Raw genomic sequence first — 17,835 nt, forward strand, 5'->3', positions numbered from 1 at the left:
CAGATGAAAATATAATACAAATAACTGGCAAAACCTAGCAAATATTCCCACCTTCCCAAGCCCCAATTCCTTACTATACATTATACACGTCCAACAAGGTGTTATCTGTATAGGGGAAACATTGCCATATTTACTCCTCTAACTTCATGTTTCACTAATGAAACATTAAGCTAACATTAACCTGAAGTTCAAAAATTTGCAGTAACAGCTACCACTGAAAACCTTCCACATTAAGATTCCATGTGAAACAAGATAAAAGTGTATTTACCCTTTAGTCTCGTTTTGAGTTAAGGCATCAAAAAGTTTGTAACCATCTCAAATACATGGTACGCCCATGTGCATTAACATACGCTTGCAGAACCGGCTACTTGGAACTAAGGCTGGGTGACCACTTGGGGCCAGGAGTTCCAGTCCAGCCTGTACAAGTGAGCACACACCCCTAAGAAAAACTAAAGCCCAGGTAAAATTCTCACCCAAAGAAACATACCAAAAATGTGTACTACTGCCAGGTGCGGTGACCCACTCCTGTAATCCCAGCGTTTTGGAAGGCTGAGGCAGGCGGATCACCTGAGGTAGGGAGATCAGCCTGAACATGGAGAAAGCCCATCTCTACTAAAAAATGCAAATTAGCCAGGCGTGGTAGCACATGGCTATAATCCTGGCTACTCGGGAGGCTGAGGCAGGAGGATCCCTTGAACTAGGGGACAGGGGTTGCACCATTACACTCTTAATGAGATACAATGAGATCGTGCCATCTGTACTCCAGCCTGTGCAACAAGAATAAAAACCCTTCAACAAAAGTAAAAATGTGTGCTAGTTGTCATTTTTTCTAACGGAGAAAATTTGGAACGAGAAGTGTATGAAATCGTGCTATAAATTCCCATTGAAATACCCAGACATTAGTAGACCTTCAGTACCAAAGGGAAAAACTGCAGCTCCTTCACGGCTTTTTGGCAAAGATCAGCTAATCCACTGAAACCTGTCACCTACATAATGACACTTAACAGCCTGCTCCCCTAGGTTATCACAATTCGCTGTTGGGACCCAAATGAATCAGGTGGCAGATTAGCTCCATCCCCCTGGCGCGCTCAATCATCTTAGGAAGAGGAAATAGAAACCTACAGGGCAGTGGCTCATACAAAAGATTGAGATTCAAAGTTACCTCTGCCATGTAGCTTAACATTCACTGCCCAGTATTTGGTTCTGATCTCTTAAATTCTTACTCCTCATCTAGCACAAAGCTCCGGGCAAGTAAGCCTCTGCTCCTAAGTGGGATTACACAGGTTTACAAAACACCATTAAAAGTCAGCTTTCTGCCTCTCCACGTAAGGACTAAGGTTAGTTTGATCTGGATCTGATTTCTCATGCTTCCCCTTCTGAAGGCTCTCAATTCTAAAACGTATTATCCACAATGCTCTGAAGGGCAACTTGCCACCCAGCCCTTGTAACTCAAGCTTAGTTTAAGAGGAAGGGGGAAAGTTAGTAAGATTCACATAATCACCTAGGACTACTACTCCCAGCAGCTGACCTGGGAAACTAAAGAGTCAAAACAATTTTATGGTGCCAATTTTAAATAGTTTTATTTAAGACATTGCATTTTCCACTTACAATACAGTGTTTATAAAGTGCAATGTTGTTTCCTTCCCCTGTGCATGTTCCATATTCAAGTATTGAGAATGCCCAGTAACTTACTATAGCAGCTTAACTTTTTAAAACTGCCACAGAATTTGCTACAAATTTAGGTCCTTCAAATGTTTTAAATGTGTGGAACAATGCTACACCTATACTTGGGTTGGCTTAATCAACCTCTTCAATAGTGGGCCCTGAGGAAGCACCACCAGAGGGAGGAGCTCCACCACCAGGGAATCCCCCAGGCATTCCTCCTGGCATGCCTCCTGCACTCTGGTACAGCTTGGTGATGATGGGGTTGCAAACTTTCTCCAGCTCTTTCTGCTGATGTTCAAACTCTTCCTTCTCGGCAGTCTGGAGGAAGAGAAAAAAGGAATTACTACAAGTTCTTGTAACGTTAATAACCTTTCTCTAACCCTGATGCAACCTGATACTAAGTCGCTGACACCAACTCCTACAACAGGGCCAACTGTCAACATTAAAATAGGGCCTTATTCTTAACATCTTGGGGTCACTCAGACATCCAAGGAAGGTAGTTGCCAACACCTTGAATTCTGGTGGAAACCGCGAATGTTTTGGACCATTCATCATTGTGACCCTACACTGAAATCCAGCTCAAGCTTGGTTTTACCATCCCCTTCCCCTTCCCCTCTCCCTCCATTGAGTGGGGGATGGGGAAAATCACAAACCTGATTCTTATCAAGCCAGTTGATAATTTCATTACACTTGTCCAGAATCTTCTGTTTGTCCTCATCGTTAATCTTGCCTTGAAGTTTCTCGTCTTCGACAGTTGCTTTCATGTTGAATGCATAGGACTCAAGTGAATTCTTGGATGATACCTTGTCCCTCTGCTTCTCATCTTCAGCTTTGTACTTCTCAGCTTCCTGGACCATACGTTCAATGTCTTCCTTGCTCAAACGGCCTAGGAAAGAAATTAAGTCTTTTAAGTAAAAAAGCCTTACATTTCCCGTATAACTCTAGTTTCTCTTAGCTAGATGCCCTTGAGGCACCAGAAACTCAATTGAAATACCACTATGATCCCTGTCAAGATGAGATGACAGTGCCATGTGTGTTTACTTACCCTTGTCATTAGTGATAGTAATCTTATTCTCTTTTCCTGTACTCTTGTCCACAGCAGAGACATTCAGGATACCATTGGCATCAATGTCAAAAGTGACTTCAATCTGAGGAACACCTCGGGGTGCAGGAGGTATGCCCGTGAGTTCAAACTTGCCAAGCAGGTTGTTATCCTTGGTCATGGCACGCTCACCTTCATAGACCTTAGTAGGGAATAAAACAAATTACTACAATGGACTTCACATCTCTGCTAGTGCTAGAGTCCTGCTAAGGAAGAATGGTCGCTCAGACATCCAAGGAAGGAACTGGCCAACATAAGACTTTCTGGTGGAAACTACGAATGGTTTTGGAATCCATCATCATAGCGAGTCAGTCCAGACTTCTCTTTATCTGGTATCAGTAAGCCAAGCAAGAAAAGTACAGAAAACATACCTGAATAAGCACACCAGGCTGGTTGTCAGAATAGGTAGTGAAGGTCTGTGTCTGCTTGGTAGGAATGGTGGTATTACGCTTAATAAGGACGGTCATTACTCCACCAGCAGTTTCAATACCAAGGGAAAGTGGAGTGACATCCAAGAGCAACAAATCTTGAACATTTTCAGACTTGTCTCCAGACAGGATGGCTGCCTGGACAGCTAGCAAAGAAAAAAAGTTAACGTTAGAAAGTTAAAACAAAAAAACCCAGTGCATAGCTCCTGTTTTAACCACTATCACTCGCTCAGACATCCAAGGAAGGTGTTGCCATCATTAGCCAAGCTTTTGGTGGAAACTACGAATGTTTAACAATCACTCATCACAGCGAGTCACCTCCTCATCTCCTGCCTGCCTTCCTTTAGGATTGAGATACTTTTGTTACCTGCACCATAAGCAACAGCTTCATCAGGGTTGATGCTCTTATTCAGTTCTTTTCCGTTGAAGAAATCTTGGAGAAGCTTCTGAATCTTGGGGATACGAGTAGAACCACCAACCAGGACAATATCATGAATCTGTGACTTGTCTAGTTTGGCATCTCGAAGGGCTTTCTCTACTGGGTCCAGGGTGCCACGGAACAGGTCAGCATTCAATTCTTCAAATCGGGCACGGGTAATGGAGGTATAGAAGTCGATTCCTTCATAGAGAGAATCGATCTCAATACTGGCCTGGGTGCTGGAAGAGAGCGTACGCTTAGCACGTTCACAAGCAGTACGAAGGCGTCTTACAGCTCTCTTGTTCTCGCTGATGTCCTTCTTATGCTTGCGCTTGAACTCTGCAATAAAATGGTTGACCATTCGGTTGTCAAAATCTTCTCCACCCAAGTGGGTGTCTCCAGCTGTAGACTTGACCTCAAAGATTCCATCCTCAATAGTGAGGATTGACACATCGAAAGTGCCACCTCCCAGGTCAAAGATAAGCACGTTTCTTTCTGCTCCAACCTGCCATTGAAAACAATCTCATTTAAATTTCTGACAATCAAATTAATCTTAAAATAATCTGGACTTTGCATCACAAATGGTACATACCTTTTTGTCTAAGCCGTAAGCAATAGCAGCAGCAGTTGGCTCATTAATAATTCTAAGTACATTGAGACCAGCAATAGTTCCAGCATCTTTGGTAGCCTGACGCTGAGAGTCATTAAAATAAGCTGGCACTGTGACCACAGCATTGGTAACAGTCTACGAATAAGGAAGAAATCACAGATCAAACTATTATACTTAGATACACAAACTCCAGCAAATGGATTAATGCTGGTGAAACAAAAACTGCTGGAGCACCCCCCCAAAAATGTAAATTACTAATTGTCAAGATTCACTGGTTTCTGGTGTTGACCCAGCTTCCCAAAGAGCCTGGGGGCAGTGCACGTGGTCTTAACGCCGAGCTGCGCCCCATCTGTTCCCCTCCCTCACCAGGTGCCAGTGCCCCACTGGAATCAATGGGCTTTTAACTACTCCAGAATGCTGAAAAACATACTGAAAAACAAACCTCACCTTCCCAAGATAGGCTTCTGCAATTTCCTTCATCTTTGTCAGAACCATAGAGGATACCTCCTCTGGATAGAAGCTTTTGGTCTCTCCCTTATATTCTACTTGGACCTTGGGCCTGCCAGCATCATTCACCACCATGAAGGGCCAATGCTTCATATCAGACTGGACAACAGCATCATCAAATCTGCGTCCAATCAGACGTTTGGCATCTGTAAAAGGTATCAAATGAAAACACTTTCAATTTCATACCTCTTCTGATAAAACCCAAGTTCATGATTACTCAAATGTCGAAGTTCATAGGTAGGTGAATTCAACTACCATATAGGTAGCAAAGGTTCCAATTTTGACATCCTACATTATGTAGATTTTCAGCCTGAAAAGTTTCTATAACCCGTTTTATAACAGACTTGGTCTCAGCTCATTTTTCAAAAACAAAAAGCTCCCCCTTCACATTTCATAAACTCTTCTGCTTCCTAGACCTGTTAAATTTGTTCAGTCACTTAAAATTAGTAGCTCACCAAAAACTGTGTTGGTGGGGTTCATTGCAACTTGATTCTTTGCAGCGTCACCGATCAACCGTTCAGTGTCCGTAAAGGCAACATAGCTTGGAGTGGTTCGGTTTCCCTGATCATTGGCAATTATCTCTACTTTTCCGTGCTGGAAAACACCCACACAAGAGTAGGTGGTGCCAAGATCAATACCAACTGCAGGTCCCTTGGACATGGTTGCTGAAAAAAAGAAAAATCCGGTTTAAAAGTCCAGTTAATCAAAGTATTTCCCTCATCCCTTAAAACAACGCGTAACCAGGAAAAAGATATAGCCACTACCAAGAGGTAGTGACCATTACCTCTTGTTTAAGCACACCAAAGGTTCAGAACTAGTGCTGCAGTCCTGGTTGCCGTGCCAACCGCTGCCAAGCACACCCTGGATGAACCACCCACCAGAGGGCCTGGGGCGTTGCTGAGCACGTGGTCTTAACCTGGAACTGAGCCCTATCTAGCCCATCTAACTCGCCAGGTGCCAGTGTCCCCGACTCAACTGGGGTTTTGACTGATCCGGAATGCACCCCCATATTGGAAGCACGCCAAGTACGGCTTTGAAGAACCATGGTGGGACCGGACTACACAAGGAAGCGAGGTAAAGAAAACCCTCGCTCCACTTCCCTGCGCGCCAGGGTAGGCGATGCGGCAACCCTCCCCCGCCACGCGGTCGCCGGGCGTCTCCCAGGCTCCCCTGGGGCTGCGGCCCAACTCCTGTATTTCTGTCCTGCCGGCTGCAACCAAGCGCCGCTGCCACCCCACCGAAAACTGAGGCCCCTTAAGCCGGTGGAAGCGGCCGCACACTCGCCTCGACAAAATTCTCAGAACTCTCCAAGCCGCAACAAGCTCAACCGGTCCGTGTGGAAAGTGCACGCTCCCAAACCCATAACCCAACTCTCGAGCAGAAGCTTTACCTGGCGTGTAAGCCTGGCTCCGATAAAGACAAAAGTCACAGGAGCCCCCGGAGCTGCAGGCGAGTTCAATGAGACCGGTTTCCGCCCGCCACCCTCCCTCTTATACCCTATCTCAGAACCTTCCAGAAGGGGCCCGCCCCTGCTGCCTGCCATTACGGCTTCCCCGGCCAATAGACGCCAGGCTGCCCTTACAAGACCCAATCACAAGCCCGGCTCCACTCCTCGGGCCTCGCCCCCTTCCGCACCCACCCCACCGCGCTCCGCCTCGCGATAACGCACTCACCGCAGCGTTCTGGAACTTTCAAGCTCGCCCCCGCTCTCCGGACGGCTCCGGGGAAAGGGAGGGTGGGGCGCAGACAGCCCGCGCGCGGGAGTCCTCAGTTACCCCGGGCGGGGGAGGGGAGCGTCCGCCTCTACGCATGCGCCCCCAGCTTGCGCGGGCAGGAGGGGGCGGAAAAAGGTGGAAGAAGAGGGGCGGGCAAAACTTGGAACCAACCAATGATAGCGGCGCTTGCCGCGCTCTAGGCCCGCGCAGAACTGGGGGAGGAATCGCGCGGGGCCTGAAGGGAGGGGTTCGGGCGCGGGAGCCGGGGAGGAGAAGACGGAAGTGGAGCGAGGACAAAATGGCTGCGAAGGTTGTTGCTCCCTTCCCCCACACACGTCCTCATTCCTCTTTTCCCATCCCCCATCTCCATGTTCCAGACGATCCTCTGAGTGCCCCAGGTTTCGCGAACCTATATTTCATAGCGTGGCTTTGGGCAAGGGCTGACCCCGAGGGGCGTGGGCGAAGGTTCCGGCTTCAGGGTGCTACTAGGGCTGCTTGCTCAGGGGCACCCAGGGTTGGGATTCGAGGGAGCCGCCAGGCCGCCGCGGGGTGGGGCGAGTTAGCTCGGCAGGCCCCCCAGCACCCGCATTTCCCTACGGGAACTGCTGGGAGGCAGCCCCCGACGCAGAAGTGTAAGGGGCCCGGCTTCTCAAAACCGCCTCAGGACGCGGTCGTGTCTGGACTCCTCCGGGGAAAAAAAGGCGAACCCGCTTCTCTGAACCCGCGACCCCTAGGCCCCTTCCCACCTCCGTCTAGAACGGATTCGGCTTCTTGGCTCAGTTCTTCCCCCACTAGCCCAAGCCCCACATTTCCCCATTGTTTATAAAATAAACATTTAAAAGGTGGCGAGTGTGTTCTCCGTTAGGTGAACCAGGGGTTAGGAATCATAGGTTCCAGTAGCCGTGCGTCCTTGATTTAGAGTTTATGAACGTTTGTATTTTCAGTAACATGAGGTGGTATCCCTTTACTGGTTTGACTTTCATCAAAAATTAAACGACAGACCATGCAGACGCTTTGAAAACGTGACTAAGCTGGTGCGCAAAACAGTGGTGCCTGGAATTTTACATTGTGCAGTGTTGTGCGTGGCCGCGGACATGTGGGGCCTTGTTCCAAGAGCCTGTCTCAGGTACCTTGAACACTCCCTGTGTCCTTTCAGGCAGGCAGGGTAGCCATTATTCCTGTTTAGTAGATAAGTAGGCACCGATGGGGGAAAAGATTTTTTTAAGGCTACACCAAAAGAACTTACAGTAGCAGGGCTGGAATTAGAAGGTCTGTAGACTGCGAAAAAGGCTTCAGAAGAGCGAGGACATCTTGTCCTTGTCAAAGCCTTTAAAGGGTAGAGACAGACCCAAAACATATGAAGAATTTCCTTTTCATATTTTCCTTTTGGGGAGGAATGTTGGCTTAGAGTTCATGGAGATATATTCTTAGCCTCTCCCCACGTCCCAAGAATTTAATTTTATACAATGCTTTCACTACATACAAAATGCTTTCATTTGTCATCTAATCATCATCACAGTTGTCTAAGGTGTGTATTATTCATCCCTATATCAGGAGAAAAATGAGGCTCAAAGATACCATTTGTGGGAAGGTAAGCAGCTGGGTAAGCTAGAATCAAATCTAGCTTTTTTTGGGTTCAAGATTTATTTTATATCTTTTGTTAGTTACGCTACAGTGTAATTTCCTTCCTGGAAATACATTCAACTCAATTCCAGAAAGAGGTAGGATGTGTACTGTGAGCCACTGCTTTCAGTTTCCTTTGGTATTTGCAACCTCCCGTCCCCCACGCTAACTGCTAGTAATGTTATCTGGAATTTTTGTTTTCACACCCCAGAGCCTAAAGTTTAACAAGCACACATTTCAAACTACACCCTGTGCCGTATTTTGCATTTTTGTAATTATGTTAACCATTGAACCAGTGGAAAACAGAATTGGGGCACACATCCACTTGTTTGAGATATCCCATCCAATAGCAGTGATTAAAGAAAGCAGAACAAATAACCTCTGTTTGTGGTTACTCTCAAACGTGTTCTGGGACTTGGGCTATGTCTTATTAAATGGAATGATTTAGCATTCATATATTTAAAGCTCAGAATATGATGAAGGTCCTGTCTCCACCACTTTAAACGCACAGGGTTTCAAATGACACAGTTAAGATCTAAAATTAAAGTTTGGTTGCATGGGACTGCAGTGGAGTCTTGAGCCTAGGACTTCTGACTGGATAAAAGGATAATGATTTAACATTTTTGTGTGCCTACCGCATGCCAACCTTACCTCCTGTAATTCTCACCGTAAATCTAAGCGGTAGCAACTATTATGATCGTCATTTTGTAGACGGAGTCTAAGGCACGACTCCGTCTCCCAGAAAAGATGGAATCTCCCAATGGAGTCTCCCGGAAAAGACGGAGTCTCGCCCTGTCCCCCAGGCTGGAGTGCAGTGGCCGAACGTGGCTCACTGCAACCTCCGCTTCCCGGGTTCAAGAGATTCTCCTGCCTCAGCCTCGTGAGTAGCTGTGACTACATGTGCACGCCACCAAACCTGGCTAGTTTTTGTATTTTAGTAGAGACAGGGTTTCACCATATTGGCCAGGTTGGTCTCAAACTCCTGACCTCAGGTAATCCGCCTGCCTCAGCCTCCCAAAGTGCTGGAATTACAAGCGTGAGCTACCGCACCTGGCCTGTTTTTGTTTGTTTGTTTGATGTGAAGTCTAACTCTATCCAGGCTGGAGTGCAGTGGTGTGATCTCTGCTCACTGCAACCTCCACCTCCTGGGTTCAAGCAATTCTCCTGTCTCAGCCTCCCAAGTAGCTGGGATTAGAGGCCCGTACCGTCACGCCCCGCTAATTTCTGTGATTTTAGTAGGGATGGGGTTTCACCAATTGGTCAGGCTGGTCTCAGGCCTCAAATGATCTGCCCGCCTTGGCGTCCCAAAGTGCTGGGATTAAGGAGTGAGCCACTGTGCCGTCCTCAGTTTATGAATAAATGATTTAATAGTTATCTGGTTTCGGTTGCTTCTGTTGAAAAGTCTCAACCAGCCTAGGCAACATAGTGAGACCCCCATCCCAAAAAAAATGAGATGGGAGGATCACTTGAGCTCAGGAGGTAGAGGCTGCAGTGAGCCATGATTGTGCCCCTGCACTCCAGCCTGAGTGACGGAGCAAAACCTTGTCTCAAAAAAATGGAAAAAATTTAAGGTTTAGAATTTCATTGGGTAATTTGTATTAGGATTATGTGGTGTACTGTTACTAAATATGCATTTTTTTAAAATTAGTATTAAAGAATAGTAAACTTACAGTCCCTTGCTTCAAAAACTCAGATACTGAAAACAACCCTTCCGTGACCCAGTGACATGACTAAAAGATGCAATATATGTATACCCTGATTGCCCAAATACTTGAGTGTGTGTACTGCATTGCATCAGGGAAATTTGAAACCAGAGTGATGCAAGCTGTTATTAATATTTTGATTTCTAACTGCAGCCATGTATAAATTATTGCAACTGGAGAACAGCATACATAAAAATAGCCCCAAAATCTTTTCCCTGCATTATGCTTTGCCTTCCTAAACCAGGTTGTATGCTTTAGAACATTCTCATGCCTATTGTAATGTATTTCTGGTAGTAGAGTCCTTGCCATTGATGTTTTATTCAATGCTTTACGCAGGGCACCATGCTAAGCATTTGACATATATTCTCTTACATGACCCTCACAACTATTTTTGGCAGATCATATTGTCCCCATTTTCAGATAAAGAAATTGAGGTTCAAGTAGGTCAAATAATTTGCTTAAGATCCTAGCTGACCCTGAATTTTTCAAAATCAGATTTTATTCCACAGCTTATGCTTCTAACTCAGGCTAGATTGCTTTCTACTTTCAAACTCTTAGTCATCTTGTTTAGCCCCTGCACTATGGAGAGGAGGTGCTGTATAAAATGCGCTCTTGGCCAGGCACTGTAATCTCAGCATTTTGGGAGGCCGAAGCTGGTGGATGGCTTGAGCTCAGGAGTTCAAGACCAGCCTGGGCAACATAAGGAGACCCCATCTCTACAAAAAATACAAAAATTAGCTGGGCGTGTTGGCGTGTGCCTGTAGTCCCAGGTACTCAGGAGGCTGAGGTGGGAAGATGGTTTGAGCCTGGGAGGTTGAGGCTGTAGTGAGCCGTGATTGTGCCACTGAGCTCCAGCCAGGGTGACAAAGTGAGAACCTGTCTCTTAAAGAAAAAAAAAGTGCTCCTTATCATTTTATTTTATTTTATTTTTTTAATCTAAGACAGAGTCTCTCTGTCACCCAGTCTGGAGTGCAATGGCGTGATCTCAGTTCATTGCAGCCTCCGCCTCCCAGGTTCAAGCGATTCTCCTGCCTCAGCCTCGTGAGTAGCTGGGATTACAGGCGCACACCACCACGCCTGGCTAATTTTGCATTTTTAGTAGAGATGGGTTTCCACCATGTTGGTCAGTCTGGTCTCTAACTCCTGACCTCGTGATCCACCCACTTCAGCCTTCCAAAGTGCTGAGATTATAGGCGTGAGCCACCACACCCAGCCTATTTTAATTTTTTAAAGTTGAAATTTTTATCAGAGCACCTTAATTTTTAAGATTTTTTTTTGGCTGGGCGCGGTGACTCACGCCTGTAATCCCAGCACTTTGGGAAGCCAAGGTGGGAGGATCACGAGGTCAAGAGATGGAGACTATCCTGGCCAACATGCTGAAACCCTGTCTCTACTAAAAATACAAAAATTAGCTGGGTATGGTGGCACACACCTCTAGTCCCACCTACTCGGGAGGCCGAGACAGGAGAATCGCTTGAACCTGGGAGGCGGAGGCTGCAGTGAGCCAATATCACACCACTGCACTCCAGCCTGGCGGCAGAGTGAGACTGTCTCAAAAAAAAAACAAAAAAACAAAAAACTATACAGTTCAAAGACCCCATATTTAGTAATTATGTTTACAATTATTTGCTTCCATATGCCACCACGCCCGGCTAATTTTTGTATTTTTAGTAGAGATGGGGGTTTCACCATCTTGACCAGGCTGGTCTTGAACTCTTGACCTCAAGTGATCCACTCACCTCAGCCTCCCAAAGTGCTGGAATTACAGGCATGAGCCATGACCCCCAGCCTACAGTTTAAATAATTGATATGACTGTATCATCTTTGAAGAATCAACTGTACCTATTATTTTATAGTTTCAATGCACCTTGTCTTTTTGCCTCTCAGATGATTCGACAGATTTAATCGTGATGTGCTCAAAATACTCTGTGCGTAACAGTCAACAAAAATTGCATGATCTAAGCCCATCATTAGCATTTGAAGACAAATCAGGGAATTATAAAGTTGGAAATTGTACCCTGTTTTGCAGAACAAGGGAAAACTAAAGGATTTGGACTTGTGTGAGTGAGCTAAGTGTGTCCCAAGTATGGTGAAAAGGTTTAGGGCAAGGAAGAAAGCAAAGAGAAGAGAAAGCCTGTAGTTGAGTGTAAAGGTTTGAGGATTTCAGGTGGGAAGATGGTGATTAATCAGGATCTGTCAGTTCTGATGGAGTATACTAACAGTGGCTGGGTTTAAATCTTGGCTCTAGGGCCTGGTGTGGTGGCTCACGCCTGTAATCCCAAACCAGATCATGAGGTCAGGAAATCAAGACCATCCTGGCTAACAGGGTAAAACCCCGTCTCTACTAAAAATACAAAAAAATAGCCGAGTGTGGTGGTGGGCACCTGTAGTCTCAGCTACTTGGGAGGCTGAGGCAGGAGAATGGCGTGAACTCGGGAGGCAGAGCTTGCAGTGAACTGAGATCATGCCACTGCACTCCAGCCTGGGCGACTGAGTGAGACTCTCAAAATAAAAATAAAAGTAAAAATAAATCCTGGCTCTACTACTGACTTAACCTCTTTGAGCCTTACATTTCTCACTTGTATAATGTGAATACAAATATTTCCTTATAGGGTTGATGTGAGTATGAAATTGAGACAAAATGTATAATGTACTTAGCGTGACCAGCACACGGTGGCTCAGTAAGTGATGATTACTATTATCGCTGTTATTTTACAATGACCTCTGTGAAGCATTTTCCAGATGTATTTGAATTTCTTAGTGTGTACTTTTCAGATTTAGTTGAACCCCTTAGTGTGTGCATCTCTGTTGGCACTTCACCTAGGCACAAAATACTTGCTTAGTAATTATTTCATTAATTTTGATAAAGTCCTTAAGGACAGCAACTCTCTTGGTGTCCCCTGTGCAACTTATACCTAGCATCTTGCCTTTTGAGAGAAAAAAGTACTTGGTAAATTTGTGACTGAAATTGATAAATAATAGATCATATTCAGTCTGAGTTCTTCTGTTCTTCTGTTGGCAGCAAGCTGATAAACAAATTTCCAGTCCAGGTTATATGAGCTTCAGCTTCTCCTACAGTATCACTTTTACTTGTTTATTTTTTAATTGCTGATACAGATGCATCCATAATAAATATTTGGTTTTTGTGATGCTCAAACACAGTCCCAATTACAAGGCAACTTAGAAGTTAAAACTGAAACTGAAATATAAACAGCTTAACACCAGAAGGAAGCAAAACTATATATGTCTTTTTGCAACAGCAGTTCTGAAATTGTTTTTATACACTGTAACAACAAAGGTACCAACTTCCTTATTTCACAAATTTAAGTTTGGTTTATATATTTTATTGACATGGTTACTCAACGTCCACATCATTCCATCTGCATCTTCTTCCTACAGTTTTTCTTCTATTATTTAGTTATTTCTCCTTTTTTTGTTTGTTTCCTGTTTCAGAATCAAATTTATTTTACTTGCAAAATCAGTGGAATATGGTTTGGAACCAGTAGGGCCTCTAACTTAAGCCCAGAACCTGTCAAAGAGAAGTGCAATATCATTGCTAAGACTTGAACAGTTTATCTCTCAGAATCTTCAATTCCTTTGAATTTCTCAGCTCTTAGTGTAATCTGTTTTATTCGTTTGTTGTAGACTTCCATTATGGATAGATTTCCAAAATAATTTGGGTAGTCAACTGGTATTTTAGCTTTCTGGTAATTAACGTTTAAAAATCTAAGGCTCTTTTTCATGCAAAGGAGACTGATTTTTGCTTTCAAAAGCATAGGCAGGAAATCTTAGGTTCAAAGGTAGTAAATAATGATAAGAGCAAATTGCTAGTGATGATACAGCTGCAGCCTTCATAGTGTATTTGTTTGGCTCAGGTACTCTAGAAATGAGAATTCTCAGAATTACATAGCAGAAGTGATATGTTGCCTGGATACCACACTACCAGAGGAATAAAAACGTAGTCAGAGTGAGGGGTTTTATATTTTACAATGAGACAGTGTTAGTATAAGAAGCATTCCAAATACGCCAGTCCTCTTAAACCCATAGTAGACATTTATATGTTAATTCCTCAATGTCTCATTTCCCACCTTTTTTAGAGGAAGACACTCAGGTTAAAACTTTCACCCAAGGATAGACTCCTGGGGACTTTACAAGAATTTTGTTTTTTGCACTATGTGATGACACGATTGTGAGAATTAAATATAGGAGTGAAAAACCAGAGAAATGGGGCAAAATCCCAGATTAGCCTTTCCTCTTTAAGCATCAGCTTCCCATTTTAGAAACATGCTTTCATCACCACATTCAGCATTAATTTTTTTCTTTCCTCTAACCTGCTGTTCTTTTAAAAAGTATTCTGGGCTGGGCGCTGTGGCTCACACCTGTAATCCTAGCACTTTGTGAGGCCAAGGCGGGTGGATCACCTAAGGTCAGGAGTTTGAGACCAGCCTGGTCAGCATGGCGAAACCCCATCTCTACTAAAAATACAAAAATTAGCCATACGTGGTGGCGCACGCCTATAATCCCAGCTACTCGGGGGGCTGAGGAAGGAGAATCGCTTGAACCCGGAAGGTGGAGGTCACAGTGAGCTGAGATGCGCCACTGCACTTCAGCCTGCATGATGAGAGCAAGACTCCATCTCAAAAAAAAAAAAAAAATGTATTCTGGGCCAGGTGCAGTGGCTCACACCTGTAATCCCAGCTCTTTGGGAGGCCAAGGGTGGGCAGGTCACTTGAGGTCAGGAGCTTAAGACCAGCCTGGCCAACATGGAGAAACCCTGTCTCTACTAGAACTACAAAAATTAGCTGGGTGTGATGGCAGGCACCTGTAATCCCAGCTACTCGGGAGGACCAGCCAGGAGAATCGCTTGAACCCGAGAGGCAGAGGCTGTAGTAAGCGGAGATGGTGTCACTGCACTTCAGCCTGGGCGACAGAGTGACACTTCATCTCAAAAAAAAAAAAAAGTTTTCTACTCTCCCAGTGGTGATCAGTTGACATTTGTGCTAGGGTCCTTGAAGGGCTGATTCAGGTCCAGCATTTGTGCTATAGGTATCAAGGGTAGTCAAAACTATTAAAAAGGCAAGTTACTGTATTGGAGGCTGCTGTTTTCTTTATTTCTCAAACATCTTCTCCCATTCATCATCTCTTGAGCAGCTGTCCTGGTGAATTATTTTTGCTAATTCTTTCCAAGATACTGACAACTAAAATGTTGGCAGGCACTAGCGCTGCCCTCTCCTGCCACCCACTAATTATTCTCATCTCTTCCCTAAATATTAGTTCCCTTTTCTTCCAGCCCAGAGCTAGACTTCTGGAGGCTGAGCCTGGGAAAATACTGAATTTCTCTCATTTATCACTTTTAGGAGGGAATGATTATGATATATACTTGCAGTGCCATTAGAAGCATTGGCAATCCCTGATCTTTTTGATAATTTAAGGCTTAGAATCATCAAAAGTTCCAGGTTCACATCCTTCTAAAATGGAAGAAATAGAGGAAGTTCCAAGTGTGGTACAATACTGAACTTCCTTTTATCCTTCCTTGACTTTTTTTTTTTTTTTTTGGAGATGGAGTCTCACTCTGTCACCCAGGCTGGAGTGCAATGGCACAATCTTGTCTCACTGCAACCTCCACCTGCTGGATTTTCCTACAGGTGCCTGGCACCATGCCCAGTTACCTTCCTTGACATATTAAGATAAGTTTGATCTAATCTCCCTTTCTTTTTTTTTTTTTTTTTTTTTTGAGACGGAGTCTCGCTCTGTCGCCCAGGCTGGAGTGCAGTGGCGCGATCTCGGCTCACTGCAAGCTCTGCCTCCCGGGTTCACGCCATTCTCCTGCCTCAGCCTCCCGAGTAGCTGGGACTACAGGCGCCCACAACCGCGCCCGGCTAATTTTTTGTATTTTTAGTAGAGACGGGGTTTCACTGTGGTCTCGATCTCCTGACCTTGTGATCCGCCCGCCTCGGCCTCCCAAAGTGCTGGGATTACAGGCGTGAGCCACCGCGCCCGGCTAATCTCCCTTTCTAGTCCACCCAGTCTTGCAATTCTGGTTTCACATGTTCTCAGAAAGAATAGACTATAATGGTATGTTGGTTACTCTTTCAGCATTCCTAGATCCCTTTTTCTCTGGAAGAATCTTTTCTAAGGACGTTGATAAATGACATGTTGTATTTTCTCCTTCCAGAAATATCTAGCAGGAAAGTCCTTAGAGGCATTTGATTTGAGGGAAAATCCACAGTTGCTCCATTATATATTTCTAATGTTTGTCACCAATCCTCATAACATCTTGAAGATGGAAAGCTCTTCACAATCCTTTGTCATAAATTTTCGTCTCCTTTCGGTTATTTTGGGCTCAATACAAGTAGTGAGATTAGTATAGAGTGGGAGAAACTCATTCACTCTTCTCCATCTCCCACTATTACAACTCCCCTTGAAATTAATATCCGAACTTTAGGACAAATGAAGTTAAGTCAGAATGGAAGACACATGTTTCCTTTTTTGGAGTTTCTTAGAAGTGGTTAGTTCAGTACATGGTGCAGACAGGTGTAATAAGGCTGTGGGTTCTGCTTGACTGTCTGAATAATTGCAGTAATCCAGTAAGTTTGCAGAAATGCATAGAAAATTTACAAACAGCCTCCCATTTCCTCTTGAAAGTTGTGAATCAAAGCACTGATACAAAATATCCCACGTGAAAAGTTTTAGGTATATTCACCTCACCTTTCCCCAACCTTCTCACCACAGGTCCTGGTCAACAAATAGATTTGGACTCCTGCTTTCCCTTACTCTGGTCTAAAGGCACAATGAGATGCCTTTTTGGAGATGAATCAGCTTACATCCTTTTGCTTGTTTGGTATCATATAAGAAAAGTGCTTATCTGAATCTCTTCTGTGCAATGCTCACTGCTACTTAAATGACCTCTCATCTGGTTCGAGGGGTGTGGCTGGTGACTTGAGCTCCAAAGACGAGAAGAGTCCAGAGACCCTGACTCCTAGGAAAGTGTGGGAGTCAAGTCCATTCTAATTCAGACCGTTTGGAAGGCTCTGCTCTGGCTGGGGATCATGCTGGGTGTGGTTTCTGCTTTGGTCATGGTAGTATGGTGGACTTTCTTTGGTTCAGAACCTCTCACCTCTGGCCCCACTAGGCTGTATGCCTGGGTGGCCAGCCCTGGCTGGGGTGCTGCATCAGTTGACAGTGTCCGCTGGCTGCGTGAGGCACTATTTGCTGTGGAGCGAGTGGAGGAAGAACCAGAGCGTGAGCTCCGAGAGCCTGAGGAAGAGGAGCTGGGTTTCACAAGACGGGCTTTCGGAGCTTCAGCATCTTCTCTGAAGAGAAAAAACAGCAAAGATAAACTTTAACACTGGCAGATCTGTGATTGCTTCCACTATGATTGCTTCCTTCTGAGGTTTCCTAAGCTGTAAACCTCAAATAATACCATCAGAAGGCAACCATTTAGAGACATAGATACTTCCTCGTATCTTAAGACAATGCTTGGCTCACGCAAGTGTATATCTTGTTAGCCTACAGGTCAACTCTATTATACTGGGAGGATAGGATCTTACCATTGAGATGGTCTAGACAGCACTCCTTCTGATTCACGGTTTGTCTGTATAAACCCTTTCATGGCCTATAGGATGGGTATGCCCATTTTTCATTGTATGCCCATTATGAGTAGAAGTGAATCAGAAGTAAAGTAAGTTGAACTGTTTTATGTGTGTGTGTATATATATATATACACACATATATATACACACACATACTTTTGTTTTTTTTTTTTCTCTGAGACATGCTCTTGCTTTGTCACCCAGGCTGGAGTACAGAGGTGCAATCATGGCTCACTGTGCCCTCAAACTCTTGGGCTAAAGTCATCCTCCTGTCTCAGCCTCTTGAGTAGCTGGGACCACAGGCATGGGCCACCATGCCTGGTTATTTTATTATTCTTATTTTTTATGTTTTTGAGATGGAATCTTGCTTTTTTTAGCCCAGGCTGGAGTGCAGTGGCGTGATCTCAGCTCACTGCAAGCTCTGCCTCCCAAGTTCATGCCATTCTCCTGCCTCAGCCTCCCGAGTAGCTGG

General features: G+C 44.8%; 2 protein-coding genes and 2 non-coding genes across 5 annotated transcripts in view; all 4 read right to left on the bottom strand.

Moving 5' to 3' along the window:
- Positions 1-1,553: 1,553 nt before the first annotated feature.
- HSPA8 (heat shock protein family A (Hsp70) member 8) lies at positions 1,554-6,196 on the bottom strand. The gene is made up of 9 exons (XM_005579976.3): positions 6,121-6,196; positions 5,186-5,395; positions 4,671-4,876; positions 4,206-4,358; positions 3,563-4,118; positions 3,139-3,341; positions 2,711-2,909; positions 2,319-2,551; positions 1,554-1,983 (listed from the first exon to the last, which is right to left on the bottom strand). Exons 2-9 carry the CDS (start codon positions 5,388-5,390, stop codon positions 1,798-1,800), a joined length of 1,941 nt encoding a protein of 646 aa, XP_005580033.1. The 5' UTR covers positions 5,391-5,395; positions 6,121-6,196; the 3' UTR covers positions 1,554-1,797.
- On the bottom strand, positions 2,988-3,074 carry LOC123568998 (small nucleolar RNA SNORD14). The gene has a single exon (XR_006692530.1). It is a non-coding gene; the product is annotated as a small nucleolar RNA SNORD14 (small nucleolar RNA).
- Positions 3,421-3,508, bottom strand: LOC123568996 (small nucleolar RNA SNORD14). Its single transcript, XR_006692528.1, has one exon. It is a non-coding gene; the product is annotated as a small nucleolar RNA SNORD14 (small nucleolar RNA).
- A 9,685-nt stretch (positions 6,197-15,881) lies between the features above and the next one.
- CLMP (CXADR like cell adhesion molecule) overlaps positions 15,882-17,835 on the bottom strand; it is a 121,762-nt gene continuing 119,808 nt past the window's right edge. For both annotated transcript variants that reach the window (XR_012423834.1, XM_005579973.5), the window contains exon 7: positions 15,882-17,084. Coding sequence is in view for 1 of the 2 variants with exons in the window: in XM_005579973.5 (XP_005580030.1) it covers positions 16,784-17,084 (301 nt within the window). In the remaining variant the exon portion in view is untranslated. The remainder of the gene's footprint in view (positions 17,085-17,835) is intronic.

The sequence above is a fragment of the Macaca fascicularis genome, chromosome 14 (assembly GCF_037993035.2).
Source record: "Macaca fascicularis isolate 582-1 chromosome 14, T2T-MFA8v1.1".
Lineage (NCBI taxonomy): Eukaryota > Metazoa > Chordata > Mammalia > Primates > Cercopithecidae > Macaca > Macaca fascicularis.